General features: G+C 41.5%; 1 protein-coding gene across 1 annotated transcript in view; it reads left to right on the top strand.

The window, feature by feature from the left end:
• Positions 1-665: 665 nt before the first annotated feature.
• LOC144768742 (serine protease 27-like) overlaps positions 666-24757 on the top strand; it is a 100273-nt gene continuing 76181 nt past the window's right edge. Inside the window, exon 1 of the mRNA XM_078652628.1 lies at positions 666-835. Within this exon, the coding sequence (XP_078508754.1) occupies positions 790-835 (46 nt within the window). The 5' untranslated portion in view covers positions 666-789. The remainder of the gene's footprint in view (positions 836-24757) is intronic.

Genomic DNA, 24757 nt, shown 5'->3' with positions numbered 1-24757 from the left:
TCAAATTTGTCACGAACTTTGAGAACAAAAGGGGTATTACCGCACAAGTTTGAAAAGTAAATAAAATTTTGTTTTCTCTTTTTTTATGTTATGCAAGACATCCACCTACATTTTGTTCTTTGGTAGTTAACGGAAGACGAGTTTTTACTTACTGTTGCACAACAAGTAAATGGACAGTATATAATTGAATTTACTTGGCACTGGATGTTTCTTGTACGTACCTTTGTATTTTAATGTTGCTAAATTTAAATCATGGATGCTCGTTGATCATTAATTTTAAATGGCTGTTCCTTTTTCTACTTTTTGTAATGGTTTTTATTAACTATACAATAAAGTTTATTCACCCTATTGGTAACTAGCATTACCACCATTGCTCAAAGTTTAAAGTATTTCACCAAATCTGGGACAGAGTATGGCCGAACGAAGCCCAGTTTATCAGTAGTAAAAATATAACTGTAAAATGTCGAAATGTGATGCTATGTCACTGTCTGTGCCTTCTTGCCCATGACTCATGCGCTTGTTGCCAAACACCATGAGCACGAGGGAGAGGCTGGGTGAGATGTGGAAAGACAATGATGGAAGGAGGAGAAGGAGGCGGTATGGCAGGAAAAACCAGCTGGAGAGATGCGCTCACCTCCCAGAATCTGGAAGCAGCCAGCAGCTCACTTGTACCTGGTGCCAGCACTAGAGCGCTACCATTCGTCCATCCTGCTGAGGGGTGATTCCTGTCTACCTCCGAGATCCTTCCAATGAGAACACGGTAGCAGCGGCACTTCCGGGACCCACGGCATGGGACCCCTGAACTGCGGCACTGCGGGCCTGCTGCTCATCCTGGGTGAGTGACGCACTGCTAACGCACAGCACCATGGCTCTTCCGTCAACACCAGTGCAAACATGCCAACAGACCCGGTGCAGGCGGGAGACTCCCAATTTGTTAAGCCAATAATGTCTTTAGTTACGCTGTCTCCTGCCTCAAATTGTTTTTGATTCAATGTAAGTCAATAGGGAAAAAATGTTCCCTGCTTTTTTTCAAAATGTCCTGACTTTCCGGTTGATAAATGTTGTTATGTATCACTGAGTTCTGCACTTCTGTAATTTGAGAGAGAAGGTTCCGGCTCTCTTCCGCGCTGCTCCAATGCTTTTAATTGAAGAATAGCACGTGTGAGTAGCAAACAGGTACAATGGGACATAGAGAACCTACATTTCAAGCATTGGTCAGCACAGGAGCGTGGGGATTCAGAAGTCGGTGAAGTGATACAGATCTCATGTGTATTTTACAGCATTCCCGAGGATTCCTTCCCCGTCCAGGCAGATTTTTGTGTTGAATTTGGAGATGCATGCACAGTCAGGGCTGCTGAGGTCTTACAGGGAAATTATATCTCTTTTCTTCTGACTCATGCAGTGCACATAGCTCTGTTTTGTGATTGTTGTAGCCTCTGAATTGATATTTTCTGGAGGCCTATGTATACTGCCATGCTCTAATGTATATTTGATATCACTACTGCCTGTAGTACTAATCGGTAGTATTCAGTACTTGGAAAGGGCAGCTTTTTGATAAAGCATATAAAGGGAAATTGCCAGATTTCACAATGGACGAAATGTGTGGGTCATAAAATGGCCAAGCGTTGTAAAGAACACTCAGATTCCGTATTTCCAGCATATCAGATTATTGCCATATTAATATCATATTTTGTATAATACTCCAGAATGTGTACTTCGGCTAGTGTCAGAGTCTGACTCTCTTACTTGAAACTCTACTAGAGCATGTAATGTGTGGTCCTGTTACTATAAGGATGTGACAAACACACATTCTGGGATGAGCATTCTGTTGCCTCCAATTTTAAAGCTATCACAATAAATATCTATTATATTACTATGAAATGTTACTCTAAGAGTTATATCATTAGAAGAATCTGTAGTAAATGGGATACTGCAATCCGTGTATAAAAACACATCTCAAATGTCCTGATTACAAGTGACTGGTGATGGACTTAGTCGCCTGTAATAAAGAAACGACTTATTTGCTCAATTGTAGTAACGTATTACAGTTGAGTTCTGACACCACAATGTCTGGTGCCAGAGCCAGCAGTGAATGTGAAAGGCAGGACGTGGAGCATAATTAAAGCTGTAGTTTAAAAGACATGCTTATATATTTTTTGCACACTTTAGGTATTTAAAGAAAAGATATCATCTCATCTCTGTGCATGTTTTTAACATTCCTAGGTACAGCGTTTTCTTTTTAAATCTGGCGTATTAAACTGATTCTAAAATGTTTTTGCAACACATATTGAACAGCTTTTTTGGTGGGCTTAATATTGCACTAGAGAGTTTACTTTTCTTCTTTATGTATGCAAACATGCGATCTTTTTCACATGAAAGAGCAACACTCCAAGGAATTAAGTGGTGTGTGGCAAAGGTGAGTATGACCCTGTATTATAAGGAATAGAGGGGCATATTATCAAGGGGGTTTATCTCCGCTTTTTTGGCTTTAAAAACCAAGAAAGCGGAGATAAAATTATCTCCCTATTACCTAGCTGTCGCTAACATCAGTTAGCGACAGCTAGTAGGAGATAGCGACCATCTTGGGCCCCACTTTGCATGTCAGTGATATTTATCACTAATGACATGCAAAGTGGGCGTGCCAAGATGTTAGCGACTGGAAACAGTCGCTAACATCGCTATCTCCTATTACCAACTTTTGGAGATATTCGCGCTAAGCGCGAATATCTCCAAAAGCTAACACCTGCCCTGAGCAGTTCTTAGCCATGTTATCCAATGGGAGGTGGATAACATGGCTAAGAGCATTAGCTCGGTAATGCATGAATATTGCTGACTTTTCAGCGATATTCATGCATTGCGGCCGTTTTTTATCGCATTTGCGATAAACCTTGGTAATACCAAGGTTTATCTGCGATAAAAATCGCCGCAGATCAGCGGTAAATTTTTGTCTCTAACCAAGCAATAGCGATAATTATCGCTATTGCTTGTTAATATGCCCCAAAGTTCCCCCTCTGTGTACATTATAAGGAAATTGCAAGTCATCTTGGAATTTCATGACCTTATAAAGGAATTCGATCTTCAGCCTCCTTCCTCTTTATGGTCATTGAACTCCTCTATGACTTGCAAGATGTTTATAAAGTATGGCGGGGGTACTTTATTCAATAGACAATACCATTAGTAGCAGTACTTCTGAAAGTAATCTTATTGCTGCTACTAGTTCTTGAGCTGCTAACAATAGTGATAGCAGTGATATTATTACTGGTACACCTTGAAATACAACTATTTGTGCCATTGCTATCACTAAAGGTCATACTAACGCTACCACTATGCCATGTATGGCTAGATGTGTGGGTTTTCAAGGTGATTATTTAGGAAAAAGAATATTACATTATTTTATTGTAAATATGATTTATTGTAATGGTATCAGACTTATACACAAAATATAATGGTACCGAGCCCCTTAGTTTACAAGGAAGATAGCATACCTGACAATTATTAGTCTGTGAATGCAATGAAAAGCACTGCTGGAAGTGCTTAGAGTTATAAGCAAACAAGCACAATGTGTAAAACCTGAGGATGCCAGAAACCGGGGTACTAGCCTAGCAAATGTGGACCAAGTGCCATAAAGCTAATTAATAATGCTATTAAGTGTGGGTGCGAACTCACCATGTACCGTGCAATGTACGCTTCATTTAGAGATCATTCGGCCTGGTATGTCACTGCTAGTTGTAGTCATAGCTGTAAGTTTCGTTCAAAGTTCATTCAGCCTGGCATGCGCCCTTAGTCACACTCATTGCTGTAAGTATCAGGTGCCCGTTAGTTAGTCACAGTTAATGTTGTAAGATTTCTTTGGCCTTCATATGGCCTGATAGATGCCCGCTAGTCGCAATCAGTGCCATAAGTTTCATTCATAGTTCATGCAGCTTGGTAGATGCCTGCTAGATGCAATCAGTGCCATAAGTTTCATTCAGAGTTCATTTGGCCCAATAGGTGCCCGCTAGTCGAAATCATTGCCATAAGTTTCATTCAGAGTTCATTCGGCCTGATAGATGCCCGCTAGTCGCAATCAATGCCATAAGTTTCATTCAGAGTTCATTCGGCCTGATAGATGCCCGCTAGTCTCAATCAATGCCATAAGTTTCATTCAGAGTTCATTCGGCCTGATAGATGCCCGCTAGTCGCAATCAATGCCATAAGTTTCATTCAGAGTTCATTCGGCCTGATATATGCCCGCTAGTCGTAATCAGTGCCATAAGTTTCATTCTGGGTTCATTCGGCCTGGTAGGTGCCTGCTAGTCGCAATCAGTACCATAAGTTTCATTCAGAGTGCATTCAGCCTGGTAGGTGCCCGCTAGTCGCAATCAGTGCCATAAGTTTCATTCAGAGTTCATTCAGCCTGATAGATGCCCGCTAGTCGCAATCAGTGCCATACGTTTCATTCAGAGTTCATTCGGCCTGGTTGGTGCCCGCCAGTCGCAATTAGTGCTGTAACTTTCATTCAGGGTTCATTCAGCCTGGTAGGTGCCCACTAGTCGCAGCCTATGCCATTTGATAGCAAATTTTTTATTCCATGTCACTTCCTCTTCCCTTCCTCAGTCTGTGGTCGGTATTAAGCTTCAATGAAACAGGAAATGTGTGAATTTCCTGGGATTAAGGCGCCTGCTTTCTGTGTCATCAGTGGCTGCTCTTGATAGCACTCATCATTCGCTCATGAGAGTCTAGAACCCTTTCTCTTTGTCTCTCAATCTCCCCCTCTTCCCACTTCGTCTTTACCCCATTTACCCCATTGGTTCATTCACAAGGAGCACAAGGTAGTGCGAGTGCCAATGTTTTTATTTTTACTTCATCATTACTTTAGTATTGCCTTTGTTTGCAGAGCTACCAGATGAGAGCACAGGCCACCTTCCAGCTTTATCAGTTCCTGGCTCCTTCTAATGTTGTTGTAAATTCCCATTGAAATGTCTTTTGTCTATTTATTTGACTGCTGCTTTTTCATATCATACCAGGAGCTCATATGAACTCTGAATATAAGCTCATGAAGATGCTCTATCTTGGCACCCCTGTCTGCCTGTCATTCATTCTTTCTGTCTTTCTTTCTTTTTCTTGTTCTTTTCCTTCTTTTTTTGTTCCTCTTTATTTACTTTTTCTTTCTTTCTTTCTTTCTTTCTTTCTTTCTTTCTTTCTTTCTTTCTTTCTTTCTTTCTTTCATTGCTTCTTTCATTCTTTCCATCTTTCCTTTCATTCATTCTTTTCTTCTTACTGTTCTTCATCTTTCATTCCTGTTCCCGGCTTTGCTTCTTTGTTTCCTTCTCTCCTTTTTCTTCCTTCCTTTTTCTTTTCTTTCATCCTTGTTTCCTTCTCCTTTCTTTAATTCTTTTCTCTTTTCTTTTTTCTTCCCCCTTTCAATCCTTCCTTCCTTCCTTTCTTTACTTCCTACCTCCTACTTTCTTTCCTTTATTCTTCTTTCTTCCTTTCCTTTGATCTTCCTTTCTTTCCTTTTTCATTCTTTCTTTTTATATGTGCCGCTTTCCTCTTCTATTTTTTTCATCTACTTTCTTTCATTTTCTTTCTTTCTTTCTTTCGTTCTCTTTCCTTTTTTCTTTCCTACTAGCCTTCCTCTTCTTTCTTACTTTGTTTATTTATTTGTTTCTTTCTCTCATTTTTTCACAAAGGCAAGAGGCTGGCAGCCAATGTCAGACCGATTGGCTTTGTTTAAGTCTATGATGGCCAAGACCTTTTGATTCTACTAAAATTGTGTGTATAACATAGTTACCTACAGGGGTTTCAACCGGACTTTGCCCATTAGTCTGTGGTTCTGTCATTCAGATATTTCTTCCATCCACTTCAGTATGCATCAAGGTTCAGTGTGTCAGCCAACTTCAGTTATTTAGCTGGCTTTGCTATGAGTTACGGCTTGCTGCCCATTCACAAGGAGCACATCAACACCCAAAGTAGTTCCCTTCAGTGACAGGGTGTATTATGTCGGTGTGTGTTTTTTTGATACAAAAGCCTCATTTTTGCCTTTAGCCATTGTTTTTGGTAAGATTGATGAGGGCCCAGCAGCTTCCCAAACAGTAACATTTTGCAAAAAAACATGACATAGCAATTCAACTATTGCCAAAAGGCAGGTGGACAGCGCTAGACCTACTGGTTTTGTCACTGCTTGTTTTCTTGAAGGCAGGTATGTCACCATTCTGATTCTGGCATTTTTCTACAACCTTGTTTCCCATTGCCACTGTGGTCATACGTGGGCAGATCAGATCTAGTGCATTAAGAGTGTATTTTTTTCAAGCCACACGTGCATTTGTTCACACTCATTTTACTTTGAACAAAAGTAAAAAATATGTGCATTTTTCGCCTCGTGCCACAATATCATCGTTATATTCATGCTTTTTTAATAGAAACATTCTGCTCCCAAACGGCTATAAATCGTTCAGTTCAATGTTACAAAGTAGAATCCAATCCAATACATACCATAACATTTACTTTAAAAATGGGCTGATAAACTTAAATAAATACATTCCCTGATACCATGAATAGTGTTAGCTTTTCTTTTTTGATACTCAGCAAAGAAAAGTTGCAGAGGCAAAATTAATAACTGGGTTAAATTGCACAGAATCAGACATGTGCAGTGAAATTTTGCACTAATGTGCACTTACCACAGAGTGCAAAAAATGACTTTACACAAAATGTGCAAAACACAATTTTACGCCGACCGACAGGTGAAAATATAATATTCACTAAATGTTATTTTTGACCAAGTCAGTCAGTGAGAATGTGTGGACAAGATAGCACTGTGAGATGAACCCTAATCACATCACCTTGAAATACAAATAATTAATTTTACTTTTGAAATCCCCTCCTACAAGGCCCCACTGGCCCACCGCTCTTACTTGCATGGGCCGCAGCTGTTAGAATCAACACAAGCTACTGCAAGTAGTCATCATTAAAATGGATTTTGAGGGCACATTTTGAAATTCATAACAAATATGACAAATGAACATGAAGTGTAACTTACATCTGCTGTTGCAGGAACACACAGGGGCATATTTATGAGGGCTTGCGCGATGCTTGCACCCCACAAACTGATACATGCACAATGCAAATATCTCAGTCATATTTATGAAGACACGCAAAGCCACTTACCGTGGCTCCGAATGCCTTCACAAATATGGAGTAAAGCAATGCAGCGCAAATCACTGTTTTGCCTTACTCTGCGTAAGGGTGGCATTCCTTGGGCATTGCGGTGGGTGGTCCCGGGAATGCGTCAAAATCTTACGCTTTCTCGTTTTTTCTTCTTTCCACGTGTAGTGCATTCTGAAGCACACATAGAAAGGGGAAAGCGCCTCTCAAGATAGTTTTGGTGCAGGAAGGTACCCCTTCTTGCACAAAAACAATCCTACATGGAATGGCGGCACCTTTGCACCATGTGCAAGAGTGCCTGCATTGGGGGGAGGCTGCCGAAACGACGCTAACACGGGGGGCATAGGACAGGAATGCACCGTATTGGATAAATAGGGTGCATTCCTGCCCTTTCCCTGTGATGCAGGGCTACGTGTAAGATAACTTGCTGGGCAGCCCAGCGCCACATTTCCCATAAATATGCCACACAGTTTCACCATGGTTTCCTTCAGTTTAGAAATTCATTAAATCACAAATGGCCATAAATGACTGCTAGTAATGCAAGTGTGAATGTAATTATATTCATATAGCACGATTGTAAACCCATATAGGGTGCCAGAGCACTTCAAAGAGTAAAATAAGACACAACTGGATGTAAACTATGAAAGGCAACATAACAGGGTGACCCTCGTTTTGCTCAGCTGCTGTTGCAATGGAAAATATAGCATCAGCTTAATAACCTTATTTAAGTTCTGTATGTGCAGTGCTAAATTGTGTTGTGTCGCACAATCTCATGTGCAATCTTTAGTAAATGAGGGCCACGGTATACAGTTGGCATCGGCATTTCATACCAACAGACTTTTTTAATATTTCTCCTATCTTACGTTTATCACCAGACGAACGCACGCTTACAGATGCCCTACAGCTGTCAACTCAAAGAAGTGTTCTTAACAGCCTAATGAGTAATGTTATAGTTTCTACTAATATGCAAAAACAGTTAGGCAAAGTTATAGAGTAAATTGCAATCGAGTCACCTAATACACAGACTCAATGGCGGTTTTTCTCTAAAAGTAGATTTCTTTATTCATGATCTTCTCTTTTTCAAAGCGTGTTCTTTTATTTGCCGTAGCCAAAGCGTTTCGTCCCGCCCTAGACTTCTTCAGGGCTTGTGTTGATATTCTACCTGTGTGTTGCGGTACCTGAAATGATCTTCCCAATGAAAAAAAATGCAGAACACCATGGGACTGGAATCACAGTAGGAACTTTTTTAGTAGCGGCATGAGACGCTTTGCGTGAGCTACATTATTTACTGGACCATTAAGGGTCTCATCCTGCAATGGATTGAATATTTATGCATCATGAGCCACTAAAAAGTAAGAAGTATTCGGTGCTGAGTCATTTGTGTTTGGTAATCATCATGGAGTCTTTCCTGTGAGGAAGATTAAGATGACTGGTCTTCCAGACTTGCGCACCACTGTATTCGGATTTTAACTGCAATCCACTGTAGCAATAGATGCAATATAATCTTGCCTCAGTCTCTTGTTGTAAATCACTTATGAGAAATCTATTGATAAAACCTTAAATACTTCTCTTGAGGAGCTGGCAAGACAATCACTGAAGAACAGAAGCCAAGGCGCTGATTCCTTGGTAAACCTTGGCCCATCAAGTGAAGCCTTCTAACCTTAGGTATCTACTCATATATAGGATGAAAAATTGGGCTATCACATATATATAATGATTACAGTTACAGCATCAGCATAAGATAGAAAATGTGAGATTTAACACTGCAAAGAGCAATACACCATTGAAAGGTATTACAAGATACTCCCTTCCTTCAATCTTCTGTATATAGTTTGTAAAACTATTTTACTCACATTGCCTGAGTGATCAAAACTATGAGGACAATGCAAAGATCTAGAGATCATGTACCGCACGGCGGTCACTTTCAGATGAATATGAGAGTCTTTATTCTTGACAGTTTCGTTTGGCTGAATACAACTTGTGGATTGTGAAAACATAATCCTTCCTCAGTGGGACACCAAAGGCTTTTTATGTCACTTCCTGTAAAGCTACCAATCAGTTAAACGAAGTGTGATGTCACTTTCATACTGACATCATTTGATCAAAAGAAGTTTGTGAAAGATGAGGCCACTGCACAGATCCCCACATTTCTGGAGAGTGGAGTCGTCCTGGAAGACAGAATAATGGAGATATATGACTTTTATGCCCAAGGAACCCTATCTAAATATATATATAAATACACAAAGCAAATTACAGGGTAAAGTGCTGCCTTCTGGCTTGCCCAACAAACATGCCATATAGTAGTGAGAATTACATGCAAAACCAGTTGGCCCAAGTAGGCTTCTCATGAGATCCACTAACAAATACAAAATAGAATCAAACTAAACAATGCAATAAAAATGTAGTCATCGGATGACACAACGACCGCAGCTTGCAGGAATGTGACACACAATGACACATAGAAGGAAGAAGACTTTCACAGTTAGCCTGTGTATTGTGTATTCTGAGTATAGCTTGGAGGTGTGCTGATATATTGACTTTAAAAGAGTTTCTGTATCACAGAATACTCACATGGAAGGATCAGGAGAATACTTCACTTGTCCACAGAGAGACAAGCTTTAATTTCTGTCTAAGATACCTTGGCCTGCATAGAGTCTAAAATAAAATCAGTACAGTATAGACAAAATGGCAAAAAATATATATATATATCTATATATATTTTTTATTGGTTTTATTTTTTATGCAAGGAACAGAAGTGATAAAGAAATAATAAACACCTGGCAACAAGAAAACAGTTTAAACAACAAAGACACAAAAAGGGAATTACACAATACACAAAGCTTAATACTAAAGGGATATAGTTAGAGTTTAGCAAAATCAACAACAAAATAAGTCTGGGACAAGAGAGCAGAAAAAAAGAAGGAAAAAAAAATAATCTGCAATCCATTAAATCCATTCTGTTATGGGGCCCATATTTTTAACCCTCTTGTCCTCTTTCGGATATTCTTAGTTTTGAAGATTGCAGCCTCAATGTTATACATAGATAAAAGCTGAGCCCTCCATGAGGAAAAGAACAGAGGATCTGAGAAGATCCAATCCTTAGTGATACAGGCACGCAGGACAGCCATACACATAAAAAGAAAGGCAACAGTTAATTTCATTTCATGAAGCTTTATTCGGTTCATATAATATAATGACCATAAAAGCATACAGGCAACATATATTAGATTAACAATATGCAGATTACAACCACTTACAAAATTTAAAATATCATGCTTTTCCTAAGATGGATAGATTTACATAAAAAAGTCGCAGTAAAAAAACATATGTCAGAAGAATTTGCATTAAAAATCAGCTTCATGGCCTCTTCAACATTATAGCTACCATATTTAGTAAACATAGGTTTCAAATAGGCCACCCTAAAGTTCTTGTAGAGAGTACAGATCAACATAAAGTGCAACATACTTTGTTTGGAGTGTCCATCACATGGACAGGGGCCAACAGGGTATTTTTTTTATGCGGAAAAGCCACCAGATGGTGAGCCAATCCAAACCTAAGTCTCGTAAGGACAAACCTGTGGACTGGTCTAGTTACCTGACTCAAGTATAATTGGAAACCTTCACATTCGGTGTACTTACTGTAGAGGTTAAGAGTAGTCAAGTGGCCATTAGTGGACAAGTGCTTTTGGGCTCTATACATCATACATTTATTTTTCATCTCCTACTTGGAGAAATCTCCTGCAGCACCCGGGTCCTCAATAATATTAAGGCCGCAGATTCCCCGAAAGTTTTATGCAATATACTTTAGCCATGGAATCTTAATATAGTTAACCAAATCAAGGCAGTCCTTAATAATGTGTTGGTTAAAGACTGTCCCCTCCTATGCCAAATAGAGCGCCAGATCATTAAGGCAACCGTTGCTTCAGGTCTGGTTTGCACATTAGATTCAATTCCTAATAACACCAGCTCCCCTGAAATACATATTGATAAACCTAGTAATTCTACCAAAAACAGTTGAATAGACATTAAAAGGACTGTCAGCTTGGAACAGGAGAAGAACATATGCTGCACATCAGCAGCGTAACAGCCACATCTACTACAGCTGGCTCCAACTCCTGTACTCCATTTAGAAATTTTCCGAGGAGAGTAATATAAATCATACAAGACCATATAGTATTGTGCCCGCATCCTGCCTGAAATCAAAACTTCATTTGCCAGAGTGATAGAGTGATTAAGGTCAATTGTCTCTACATTTAAATTTATTTTCCATTTATCTTGGCACTGCTCTAAATCATCTGGCAATATCTGTATTAGATTCGAATAAAAAAAAAAACTATCGACATTCATTTTCCAATCCCCTTAATTAGTGGAAATTTCCTGAACCGAGAATTATTTTTCCCTAGCGTGCCATAGAAGCTGCAAATTTGCAAGTATTTAAAAAAATCCTGCTTTGGTAAACCATATTTGAGTTGTATCTCTGTGAAGGACAGAAATTGTAGGTCTTGAAACAAATCCCCTAAACAGCTAATACCTTTCTGGCGCCACTTCCTAGTTGTTGAATCCCAAAAAATGATAGGCAGAATACCGGCAGCTTCGAAAGGAGTATATCCATTTATATGAGGTAACCCTAGATGCCGCTTAGTCCGCCTCTAAATTGAATAGGCTGCTATCAAAATTTTAAACTTGTTTTTTTTATAATAGCTAGGTTCTAAAACTTTCAGAAAACAGCTATTGACTTCTTCACCAATCCCGAATTTATATATTGACGGGTTCTGGCATGGCAATGATCTTGCTTTTTCGCCAACCACTAGGGGGAAATAAATTGCAGGACCGCCGCCCAATAGTAGAATAAAAAATACAGTACACCCCAACCCCCACTGGCTCTAGGGAGTACCATTTTTTTATAGGCCCTCCTATGTCGTTTGTACACCCATAAAAATCTAGAGGTAATATTTTCCAGCCTTTTAAAGCAAACTAATGGAAATTCTAATGGGACGGTTCTAAATAAATAAATAAATTTAGGGAGCACCAACATTTTTAATACATTTACTCTTCCATATATTGATAAGTGGAGATGATTAAGACGCTCTAAGGTAAAGTTGACTTTATCTAGGACTGGATTGATGTTAATTTCAGGAATCTTGTTGACTGGTGAAGTGATTTTAATCCCGAGCTAAGTTGCCTCTGATACAACTGTGCTATCCATCGGGGGATCACCCCCAACGTAAAGAATCTGTGTCTTATTTATATTTAGCTTGTACCCAGAGAATAGACCGAACTGTACAGCCGGATCTTCAATTGTTGAGAGGGCCAACGGTAGGTCAGTGGTTATGACGACAATATCGTCAGCATAGGCAAGAGCTCTATATTCAAAATTGCATATGTTTACTGGTTTAATATATGTGGATTCATTTAATTTGGCCAAAAAAAAGTCAATATATAACTCAAATAATAAAGGTGAAGTAGGACAGCCTTGTCTTGTTCCACGTAAAATCGGAAAAGTTTTAAACTCTCTTCCTGCTAAACGTATTGATGCCATGGGAGATTGATATAACGTTCTGATTGCCTGGAGAATTCTAGGCCCGTACCTCTTCAGGCGTAACACCTCCCATAAATAGGGCCAGGCCACCCTGTCGAATGCCTTCTCGGCATCCAACAGGGTAACACCTATAGGAGTTTTTGTGGCCTCTGCCCAATCCATCAGGGCAATAACCCATCGCACATGGTCAGTCGTATCACGGCCAGGTATAAATCCGTGTTGTAAGTGTGATACCAGAGTAGAAATCATCAAGAGAGTCGAGTAGCTAAGATTTTAGAATAGACCTTACTATCAGCATTGATTAATGAAATTGGCCTATATGAGGATGGTGTGATGGAAGGTTTATCCTTTTTTAAGAACATAGTTATTATTGATTTCCACCAGGAGATCGGAGGTGATCCTCTTTGTGTGGTCAAACAAAGCTTCAACAGTTGTTCCTTCAAGATTGAAAAAAAGGTTTGAAAAAATTCCAACGGAATCCCGTTGGGGCCGAATGCTTTACCTGTCGCTAAAGATAAAATTGCTGCCTCAAGTTCCTCTACAGTAAAGTTGGCCTCTAGAGCTTCTCTCTGGGTGATGGAAAGCTTAGGGAACTCCTGGTCCCCCAGGAATTCTGCAAGCTTCTCTGCTGTGTCTGGGGAATCCTCATTTAAATAAAGATGGCTATAGAACTCATTAAATATTCCCAACATTTTTACCGGATCAGTATATACTAGACCGTGTGAATCTTGTATTGCTTCTACTCTCCTGGCCACTTCCTTCTGCCTTAGCCTTTAGGCTAGTAATCGTCCAGAATTTTCTCCCACCTCATACATATCAGCACGGTGGACCGCTATTTGAGCAGCTAATTTATCAGCAAAACATTGGTATATTTTCATTTTTTGGATAGCAAGATCTCGAACCTTCTGTTCGTGGTCTTGATTAGTGTTATCTACTTGCATCAACCAAACTCTAGGGCACGCAATTTGGTCAACTCCTTATCTTGTTCCGCCCTTATCCTGCGCTGCTTATTGATGGAAAAACTAAGTGTCTCTCCACGGACTCCAGCTTTAAACGCATCCCATAATATACAAACTGAAGCAGAGCCGGAATTAAACTTGAAAAACTCAGGTATCCACTTAACCATATGTTCTATATAAGCCTGATCCACCAGTAACTGATGCTCAAAAGTCCATGGTCTCCTATTGGACCGAAACAGGGTTTCTAGTTCTAATTCCAGAATGATTGGGTTATGGTCCGATATTATTTTAGGGAAGATATCAATTTTGGCATTGGTTAATAATTCAAGAGGGGCAAAAAAGTAATCCATTCGGACGTGTTTTTGATGCGGGGCAGAAAAAAATGTATACCCAGGGACTTCCGGATTTTTAAGCCACCAAGCGTCCACCAATCCAAACTCATTGATGAGGCCCTTAGTAGCTCTAAAAACCTTGTTCTTTCTACCAGCGTAACAACAATTATTACGGATGTCGAAATCTCCACGCAGGTGCAGATTAAAATCTCCACAGAGTATTAGGGGTGATGGCCAAGAAGAAAATTCAATACTAATGTCATTAAGCATATCCGGATCATCCAGATTGGGACCATATAAGGAACAAATCGTGATTAGAGAGCTATCGACCTTGAGTTCAATAATCACCCATCGCCCGTGCTGATCTGCTTTTGCGCTCTTACACTCTCCCCATCCATATTTTTTTTTAAATAGCAACCCCTCTTGTTGTAGATCCTTGTCGTGTGCAGGCCAACATTTCAAAGCCCAGGTCTCTCAGCCAGGCCCTGTTATTCCAGACAATATGTGTCTCTTGAATACATAGACGCTCAACCCCCATAGTCTTAAGAATCTGTGCCATTACCCCTCTTTTCTTTCTATTGTTCAGCCACAAACATTCCAGGAACAGATAGAAAATGTACCCATCATCATACAGGAATTGTGTCATCATAACTGAAGATTTATTGTTACACCAAATCTGACTCAAATTCTCCTGACTCAGTTTCCCACCTCTGTTCCTTCTGCTCCTTGCCCCCAAAACCCACTCCCAACCCCCACCCGAATCAACCTCCCGGAAACCTCCAGCCCCCCCAGAAACACCCCAAACCCACCCATGTGAGGCAGAGGGACTGAATAGTCCCTATATGTGATGGCGAGAAAGGAGTGAGTACCCTACCCCCCTCCCAACTCCCCCCTGCTGTGACAATAGAAATCAAAAAACAAAAAATGCAAAAAAAGAGAGACACATCATATCAAACCATACCAAGAGAGAGTAGGCACAAGCGACTTGCAGAAAGACAAAAACAACAGCGGTGGGGCTATTCCTTAAAGAGTATCTAAGAACTCCTTTGCCCTTATCTCCGATGAAAAGAATAAAGTTTTGTCTCTGGAGATAACCTTAAGCTTCGCAGGGTTTAATAAAAATGCTTGTGCCCCTTTTCCTTGAAAAGATTAAATGAGTTGGCGCAAATGCCATCTTAATTGGACCGTAGCCTGACAGTGGTCAGGGCGAACAAAAAATGTGCAACCCTTAGCCTTACGCTTACGATCAGGTCGCACCAAATCATATAACTGCTCACGTAGTATAAAGTTATTAAGGCAGATGAGAATTGCCCTTGGTTTAACCTCGGCTCCCCTCGATCCCCTCCCCCCGAATCTAGAAGGGGAATCTATGAACCCTCTGGAGCTCCCATTCCCATTTCCACTCCTTTAGCTCTGGAAAGGCTTCTATACACAAATCAATAACAAATTGACGGATATCTTTCCCCTCTAAACCTTCGGGAACCCCCAGTATGCGGAGATTATTTCTCCTCGCCCTGTTTTCCATATCAGTCAACTTCCAATTTATATCGTCCCAGACTGAGTGTAGGGCTGAGACATCGGCTTTGCATGCAGAAAAATCATCCTCTATTGTAGAGATTCTACCTTCAGCCTCACCCACTCTAGCAGAAAGTTCAGAGCATGTTTTGGCAATGCGACGGACTGACTTCTGTAACTTGCGCACAGCTCCATGAATATGGAGACTCTCAGCCTTCGTCTCCTCTCGTTGTGACATAATGGCCTGATAGATTGTGGAGAGAGTAATACTACTATCAGTTTCATCATAAGGAGGCCTTTGAGTCTCTATGTTCACATTCGCATCTGGGGCCTGTGCTGCTGACCCAGGGTCCAATAGAGGAGAGCCTTCATCGGTAAACACATGTACTGGTCTTGTATTACGGATCTCCTGTACCGTTAGTACCATATTGTCTCCCCCTGATGAAAAAGTTTTCCTCTTCCTCCATAAGAGCAGAGCTGGCTAAGCTTCTGTCATCCGCCCAGTCTAGATCAGCACTTTCATCCTCTGATACCCCCGAGACGTCTGACATTGAGTAAAATTTCCCCCCTGAGTCACAGGAGTCCAGATCATTCACGTTTTCTTTGTCTGGCAGGGGGTTCAGCACGTCACACACTACACCTATTTCAAGATTGCTAGGGGAAAGCTCTGTCCCCAGAGGATCAGAAACATCGTTGGTCAGAGAGTGCTGGATATTTCCGGTCAGTGTACTCACAACTACATTAGATGAGTCAGCAGCAGTCACCGGCTCATTCATACCCTTACGAACTGGATTTTTTTTCTTATTGAAAATGGGCGGAATTATTACCTTTGGGCCTTGTGTAGAAGCTTTAGGACCAACTGTCACCGAGGGGGGTCCGACTGAAGAGGCTGCAATGTTCAAACTCTCATTACTGCCATTACCCCCATTCTTAGATTTGTCAGCCTTCCTCCCATTCTGTGGGTTAGCGCTATTGTCCATGCTTCTGAGACCTGGTAGTGCCTGTAAGGTAGGACCAGGTGAGGCCGGGGTATTTGCAGCAGCCGCTGCCCTTGTAGTTGCCCCCTTTGATGTCGTGTTGGAGCCTGTGTTCTTAGGTCTCATTGCGGGCGGTTCAGAACTCCGCTCCGGATTTTGGCGGAGACCCTCCAGCTGCAACCTGATAGAAGGATCCTCTCTCTTCTGTTTCTCCTTTTTTTTCCAACGAGATTGCCCTGATTTTGCTGCCGAACTGCCCCAAGACCGCCTCCGTGCTTCCGCTTCGTTTGTTCCGCTCCACTACGCTTTACTCCGCAGAAGCCGCCAGACGATGGAGAGCCGAAACAGACACACCGGTTCCCGGCAGCAAGTAGGTGTTGAATTCGGCCTTTCTGACGGGCTGCTCTAAAAACCGTAAGAAGTCAGCATATCAGCATTTCAGGGATAGAGTAAGTGCTCTCTCGTCTCTTTTATTCAGACTGTGTTTACCTCCCCAGTGCTGGCAGATAGGAAATAACGCCGTCAAATATCTTCACCAGACCGCCACTTCGTTTGCAGCGTTATGCCGACCTTCACCCAGCTCTTGTTTATACAAAGTTCATTCCGCCAACTATGCCGTCTGTATCAATTCCCAAAACGGGTAAAGGTGTCTCGTAGAGGCAGGGGGTCACTGGTAGGGAGGTGGTAGGAGAGTACTGACAGCCTGGCTCACTCGGACACAGCCGTGTCCGCTATCTTGCCTCCAAAATGGCAACATTTTGATTGAAAGTTTGTGCTGGCCCTCATAAAGCAAGGACTTTACAGGATTTTGCATCTATTATATTATTTCAACTTCACCAATTTCGAGAACTTGGTGAAGTTTAAAAATACACTTTCTCAGGTTGTATAAAACCAGCTTCACATATTTTGCGAACCTAGTACACGTACAGTGCACATTGTGTGCCCAGACCACCGCATTTTTATATGCCTAGATACGCCATTATATTGAGAACTAGTCTTCCTCATCGGAGTTCTCTCAAATGGGGTTAATCCCTCTCCCCACACAGGCATGGCAATAAGCAGATAGCAAAAAATTAAATTAACTCCCCCACGTGGAGGTTACCAATAAGAGTGATCGCCCCCCAGTACATCCTGTACATAGAAAAGAAGGCCTCCAATAGCAGACTACTGGACAAAACCCCCCTCCGCCACCCCATGTAGGACTTTGACAAGGAACAGTAGGACTTAGTATAATCAATATTATCCAGGCATTTGCCCTCTTCCTCGTCCAAGTCATCACCAATGAGGATGTAGCTAGTAGAAATGGGATGTTCCAGAAAGGACATACACAGAGCCAGAGACTGTGAACTATATTAAACTGTGTTTAACAAGCCTTTAATTAACAAGGGACACCGACGAACCAAAACTGCCGAAGCAGAAGAGATGGGAGTCATGCTAAGCACAACAGCTACAGACACATCCAGCCTATAATGACAAACAGATGTATGAGGGGAAACCCTTGTAGCTGCCTTACAGATGTCAGTCTTGAAAACTCAGTTACACTCACCCAGAAAGGCAACTGTCCCTCCAGTAGAATGCCCTGGAAAAGGAAAAGAAAAGGGAATCTCACGAAAGAAACGATTGCTGAATGGATCCAACTGCTAATCATGGGCACAATAGGTTTATTACTCATATGATCTAAGCCTTGGGAAAGGAATCCAGAAGGACTATCTGTCTTACAGAAGGCTTTCATCCTAGCCAAATATATTTTGCCTCCTTGCCTAACAGCTAAGAAAACGTTTCTGCTCTTAGTCAGAGCACAGTATCAGACTACAGGAGGTAGCCCACATACCCCAAGGAGACTAGGGCAGTAATCTGTAACAAACAACACTGTTCGTAGTCAGAGCACGGCAGGAATATGAACCCACTTTAAGGATGACTAAACCATTGTGAGTAAGGAGGCAAGGCAGCATTGATTCTCCTCGACCTCTCTACAGCTTTAACACCGTGTCCAACTCCATACTGTCTCCCCTCTCTGAGGTGAACATTCAGGACCACACTGGTGTTTATTTATTTATTTTTTAATGGCCCCCTCATGCAGTCTCTCTTTTTAGGGTAGGCAGAGACTATCGAGTGTAGAATATTGATGGGACAGAATATTGTTACAACAATATAGAGGGACAACATATTGGAAGGTATGCTTATATATATTTTTTATATCAAACTCCACATACACTTACCTTGGTGATTATATTTATTTCATGGCCCTGTGGAAGTCTACAGCCGAAACGAGTAGGCATTGTTTTTTATGTCGTGATGCACTTTGTGTAATTTTGTAAAATGAAGGAACAGGATAAAGCAATAGCTGTGATGTGCTGCATTTTGTTTATGAGCCATATCGATTAGTTATATGTAGAACATTTGAGGATTTCCATATTACAACCTGCAAGCGGCGGTGCACTGTGGGAATTATATTTTATACGCAGTCATGTGGTCTAAAGAACTCTTTGAAGCACGCACAAACGCACTAGGCTGATTGGCTGCTCCTTGCCCATTGTAAAGAGGCCGCCTTGAAGGGTCGGAGGCTCCGGTAACGGGGGACTTTGGAGTTTAAATTGAGGAGCATGTCCTACTCACGCGCCCCAGCCTACTTAGGATTGCCTATGTGTTGAAATGGTGCGCGTGTTGGAAAGGATTCATGATAATAGACAATTATCGACGATAGTTTTGTCAGGAGGGCGTTCTGCTCACGTCATGTGTAAAGACATTGCAACTTGAGAGGAAAAACTACTCACATGGCTCATGTTGTTGTCCATGATGAAGGGGCCTCCTAAGCCCCGAAACGCGTCGGACTCATAGAAATTCAAAAGGGGCGAAGCATTGTGGCTGCCGGGAGCTGTAGCAGAGCCGGATGGTGGGGAATGATGTGGTGAGCCCCTCTGAACAGCGCAGGGACGCTTTGCTCTTGATATAATTTGCGGTCCGCCCAGACCGAGGAAGGAGCTCCGCATCACACGCGCTAAAAAGCACAACGCATGTGATGACTGAGGCGGAATGACAACATCCTGCCGTTTGGCGCCTCATCCCAAATTAACGATGCAACCTCAATAGTCTTCACCCTACCTACTCAAGGTTTGAACTATAAAGACATACTTGCATGCTGGCATGAAACCTACTCAAGGGATATGAATAATTCATCTTTACCTGTGGGACTCCAACTACCAGGATTCCTGGCAGACGCCACTCGAAGAGCCACACCCACTTAGGGAGGTACCATTCAAATAAAAACCGTTTTTGAATACTAACAGGTGAAGAAGCCATGCCTCATGTTGTTGTCCAAGATGAAGGGGCGTCCTAAGCCCCGAAACGCGTCGGACTCATAGAAATTCAAAAGGGGCGAAGCATTGTGGCTGCCGGGAGCTGTAGCAGAGCCGGATGGTGGGGAATGATGTGGTGAGCCCTTCTGAACAGCTCAGGGACGCTTTGCTCTTGATATAGATATATATATCTTTTTTTTCATTTTTTTTTTCAAGGTACATGATATAGAGTTAAGCATAGTGAATACTTCCTACCTCTGTGCACTTACATTTCAGTATTTTGTCCCTTGATATTGTTATAACAATATTTTGTCCTGTCGATATTTGGGATTCGATATTCTCAGCCACAATCTCTCTTTGTCTATTTTAATCCTTCAGACCACTTTCTTGCTGACTGTTGCAGGAATCACTTTTGCTTGCGCTGCTCCCTTGAGAACAGCGTCTCCCCAGAGCACTCGTGTTTAATTTCAATAAAGTTTCAATGCTTGTGACCAAAGTTCATTGTGTTTTTATTCAGATTTTTGTTTTTTCTTTTTTACACATGATATTGCTCTTTTATACCGGAATCACTCATCACCCCTGTACTTTTTAATGCGTATGTGGCTCCTTTGCCTGCCCCCATAAGATTCTTCAACTTTTTTCTCAAAACCTTTGCGGATCATAGCCAGGTAATCGTTTAACTCGATGAGGGCACAGCACAGCTTCCAAATTTGCTTGTTAGATGAAGTCGCTTTGATGAACAAGAACACATTAAGACGCAATTTAGATAAGACAAAAAATCTTATTGTGTGAGGATCTACCTCCCTTTTGTCTCACCAGAGGTAGCTGGGTGACCTTGGTTCCACCCTGCCGTTGTCATAACTGTCCACAATCTGAGCTTTCTTACTGCTAATTTCCTCACACTGGTTCTCAGATCAACAAAACTGCATCTACCTTATTTGTCTATTAAGGATGGTGCATAAGATCCTTTCACTTTTACTATTTTGACTCATGCTTCACCCTAATTCAGTCAGTGATCAAGTTCCCACTTGAGCCACTGTAATTCCCTACATCTTGGCTCGCCTATTTACCACCTGACTCACATATAGAGAATGTGTTTATCCACAGGAAGTCCATGGAACTTTTTCAACTGATCTAAGATATGAGCTCAGCAGGGGAATCCAAGAAAAAAAAAATCAGTCTGCCTTCCTGAATAACTTTCAAGAGCGTATGCATTAACAGACTTGGACTGACATTTTTACAGAGCATCTTCTAACCTTAATCACCTACCAGAAATCCTCTCTGCTTGCCAGCAATGCTTCTTTCTCTTCTTAAAATCAAAAGGGTACAAGGCAGTATAACTTCTCCTATTTAGCTTCCCAGGAATCGCAATTCTCTTCCAGTTCACCTGGTAACACCTCTCACCACCTTGCATTCTGTAAGTAACTTAAAATGTTCTCCTTACTAAGTAAGTGCTCCCATTTAACTCTTATATTCCTAGCGCCAAGATGCCTGCAAGGGTAACTGAATGCTTTACAAATCTGCAAATAATAACCATCGATATGATCAGAGGGATTGGCATCCCTACCCTCTTTTGCGTTTCTGGGTTCTAGATGATTGCCTTCATCCACCGTACTCTACACAACAAGGTCGGCTGCAGTGGACAGCGGCCTGTGCTGGGGCATTAGCAAACAGAAGTAGCTGCTGTGCTTGGAGAGTTTCTAGGTATGATGTCAGTGAAGTGAATTTACTCCAGCGCTTAATTTGAGCCAGTGGTTTCCGCTGCTGCAATGGCACTTAATTGTTAACACCAGCACTTATGACAGCCTGCCACATGGCAGCGCTGTTTGTATAATTTGGGGATAAGAACAAAAGTTGTTTATTTGTTCAATATACATTAACGCCTTAGGTGCGGGCGTTCTAATGAGTGGGCGGGGCTGCGACGGCCGCTGGCCATTCGCAGCACTGGGGAGGGAGCGTTGGCCGACGGGAGCACGGAAGGGGTTAAACATGAGTAATACACACCACCTAAGTATTTTGTATAGCTTTGGAGGCTTGGAATAGTCTGAAATGTCACACCTGTAGGAGTGTGATGCTTAACAGTTTTGTTGTTACAGGCGCTGGCTACTCTGGCGGGGACAATGAGTGGTGCAAGCTGCAGTGGTCTCCTGATAAAGGCCCTGGCACCTATTTTTATTTTTACAAACTAAGCACTGTGTTACTCTTTCCTTCTTACTTGGAGCCTCTAGGTGTCTCTTGTTTCCTCTACCTAAGTACATCTTGAAAACGCTACTGGGATTTTCTCCAGGGGGACTGTTTTGTCCCTTAGTGAAAAGCAACCTGGAATGTACAGAGGTTGCATGTTGCCTTGTGCTGGGCTGGCTTCACGTTGGTATTGTGATGATTTTTTTCTGTGGCGAGTCTACTGTTGAGTGGGAATTTGTTGTAGCAATTCCAACCAATTATGCTGGTGTAGTGTGATGGTAGGAGGGCTTTCTATGCACCCCCCCATAACTAAGGAAGTTGCATAATGTTACTGATGTTAATCTGATACGCCAAAGGCCACTTGGCTGAAGTCTAGTTAATATGAACAAAAAACAAGCATTTACAATGCAATAGGTCTCGCATTCACGCAAGTTTGAGCTATTGGCATTGTAAATGACAATGCCTTTTAGTTATGTTTTGGGTTTTAAAACATAAATAAAAGGCATTGTCATTTACAACAGTAATAGCTTAAACTCTTGCAAACGTGAGACCTATTGCATTGCAATAAAGGGCCTTCTCGACCGCTTGTTATATTGTAAATATCAGAGGAAAAGACCGGCCTGCGATGTCTTCAAGGTAGTGATAAATAGTGCAGTGAAGAAGATGTGTAAGTTTGTAAATTACACAGGCACAAAGTGTGAAGTAAGAGTTACATATGATCCAAGCTATAAACACAAACAAAGCGCTCCAACACCTTTCGCTCTGTGATTACACCATCGCAGCTCAGGAGTAAGAGCTGGAGGGGGGCTATTTCCTGCCTTCTCTGTGATTTTAGTGTGCAGTGTGGCACTGCGTAATTCAAAAAGTGTGAACCCACCTTCCTGGGTTCAGAGACCTGTCTTGTGTTAGGGCTCTTCTAAAAATAAAGAGTGGAGCCACAAAAAATTATAGAAAGAAAAAAATGTTTCTTTCTTGAGTCCCCTCACTCACCGGAGTTTCCTCACGGTGACATGCTTCATCATTGGGGCCATCCCAGTTCTCTACGAAAAGGGGCATGCTGCGACTGGCGAATTACGTAGGAGCACTTAGTTGTGAAGGACTATGGGCCAGATGTAGGTAATTCTATTTTACCGACTCATAAATACCGAATTTTACCGATTCGGTATTTATGAATCGGTAAAATAGAAGTACCGAGATGTAGGTAAATCCAGATGTGGATTTACCGAATCTTTAAAAGTCGGTATTTACTGATTCGGTAAATACCGACCGGTAATGCCCCATTCATTCCTATGGGCTTTGAAGCCCATAGGAATGAATGGGGCATTACCGGTCGGTATTTACCGAATCGGTAAATACCGATTTTGACAAGGGTGCAGGGGGTGTCACTTTGACACCCTCTAGCACCCCCAAAAAGGTTCGGGCCATGTGGCAGGCATACCTGCCCTAAGGGCAGGTCTGCCTGTCATATGGCACAGGTGTGCATGCACACATGTGCATGCACACCTGAATCGGTATTTTACCATCAAATTGAATTTGATGGTAAAATACCGATTTTGTAGGGCTTGTAGGACTCAGAAGAGTCCCACCTACATCTCAATTTTACCGATTCTGTAAAAATACCGGTCGGTAAATTTACCGACCGGTATATTTACCGAATCGGTAAAATTACCGAAATGGCCTGTTTCCTGCCCCCTACATCTCAAAAGCCAAATACCGGTCGGTAACGGCCGAATTCATAATGCCGCACATTAGAAAAACGTATAGTGGTGCAGATTGCACCATATTGGTGCGTGCAGGCTCTCGAATCTGGTGCATAGTCACTGGAATACACACAAAGTGGTAGTGGCGTGAAATCATAAACATACATAACACGCGACTTACTGTGACATAGACAGACACTACAAATAACACATACAAAATAGGAAAGAAATCTCGATATTTACATTTGCAGGTGCCTAATAGCACATCATCCAGGAAGTAAGTCTACCACTCCGTTTTAGGTTAAGAGAGCGAACCTTCAGTATTTTGCTCGCTCGGCAAGATCCATGTTTTCCTTTGATAACTAAATCGTTTTTTTCGCTAATCCAGACCTATCAGCAATGCTTCCATAGAAGCGACACCGCCCCCATCTGAGACCATGATGTGCTATTAGGCACCTGCAAATGTAAATATCGAGATTTCTTTCCTATTTTGTATGTGTTATTTGTAGTGTCTGTCTATGTCACAGTAAGTCGCTTGTTATGTATGTTTATGATTTCACGCCACTACCACTTTGTGTGTATTCCAGTGACTATGCACCAGATTCGAGAGCCTGCATGCACCAATATGGTGCAATCTGCACCACTATACGTTTTTCTAATGTGCGGCATGAAGGATTTTTGTACCCGATCTCTTTTGAGAAAGGGCAAGCTGCATTTAACTCTGTCGATTTCTTTACAGGTTCGCCATTGAGCAAAACATACGTCAATAAGCATAAGCGTATGTATTCTGTGGTACACAGTCAAAATATCGAGTTGAAAATTTCGACCTACCAAAATATCGTGTTTAAAATTTCGAAGGTACAGAATATCGATGTCAAGAATATCGTAGGACAGAATATCGACCCTGAGGTAAGTAATATCGAATTCATTTATATCGATGTAAGTAATATCGAAGTTAGTAATATCGATAGCATATATATCGATGTAACTAATTTCGATGTTATTAATATCGATATTTGTATTATTTTTTTGATTTTTATTATGTATGTGTTATATGTTTTTGTTAAGTATTTAAATTAATTTATATTATATGTGTATTATTTTTATATATTA

This window comes from Lissotriton helveticus, chromosome 7 (genome assembly GCF_964261635.1).
Source record: "Lissotriton helveticus chromosome 7, aLisHel1.1, whole genome shotgun sequence".
Taxonomy (NCBI): domain Eukaryota; kingdom Metazoa; phylum Chordata; class Amphibia; order Caudata; family Salamandridae; genus Lissotriton; species Lissotriton helveticus.
Note: the sequence above shows the minus strand (reverse complement) of the source record. Positions and strands in the feature narration are given on the sequence as shown.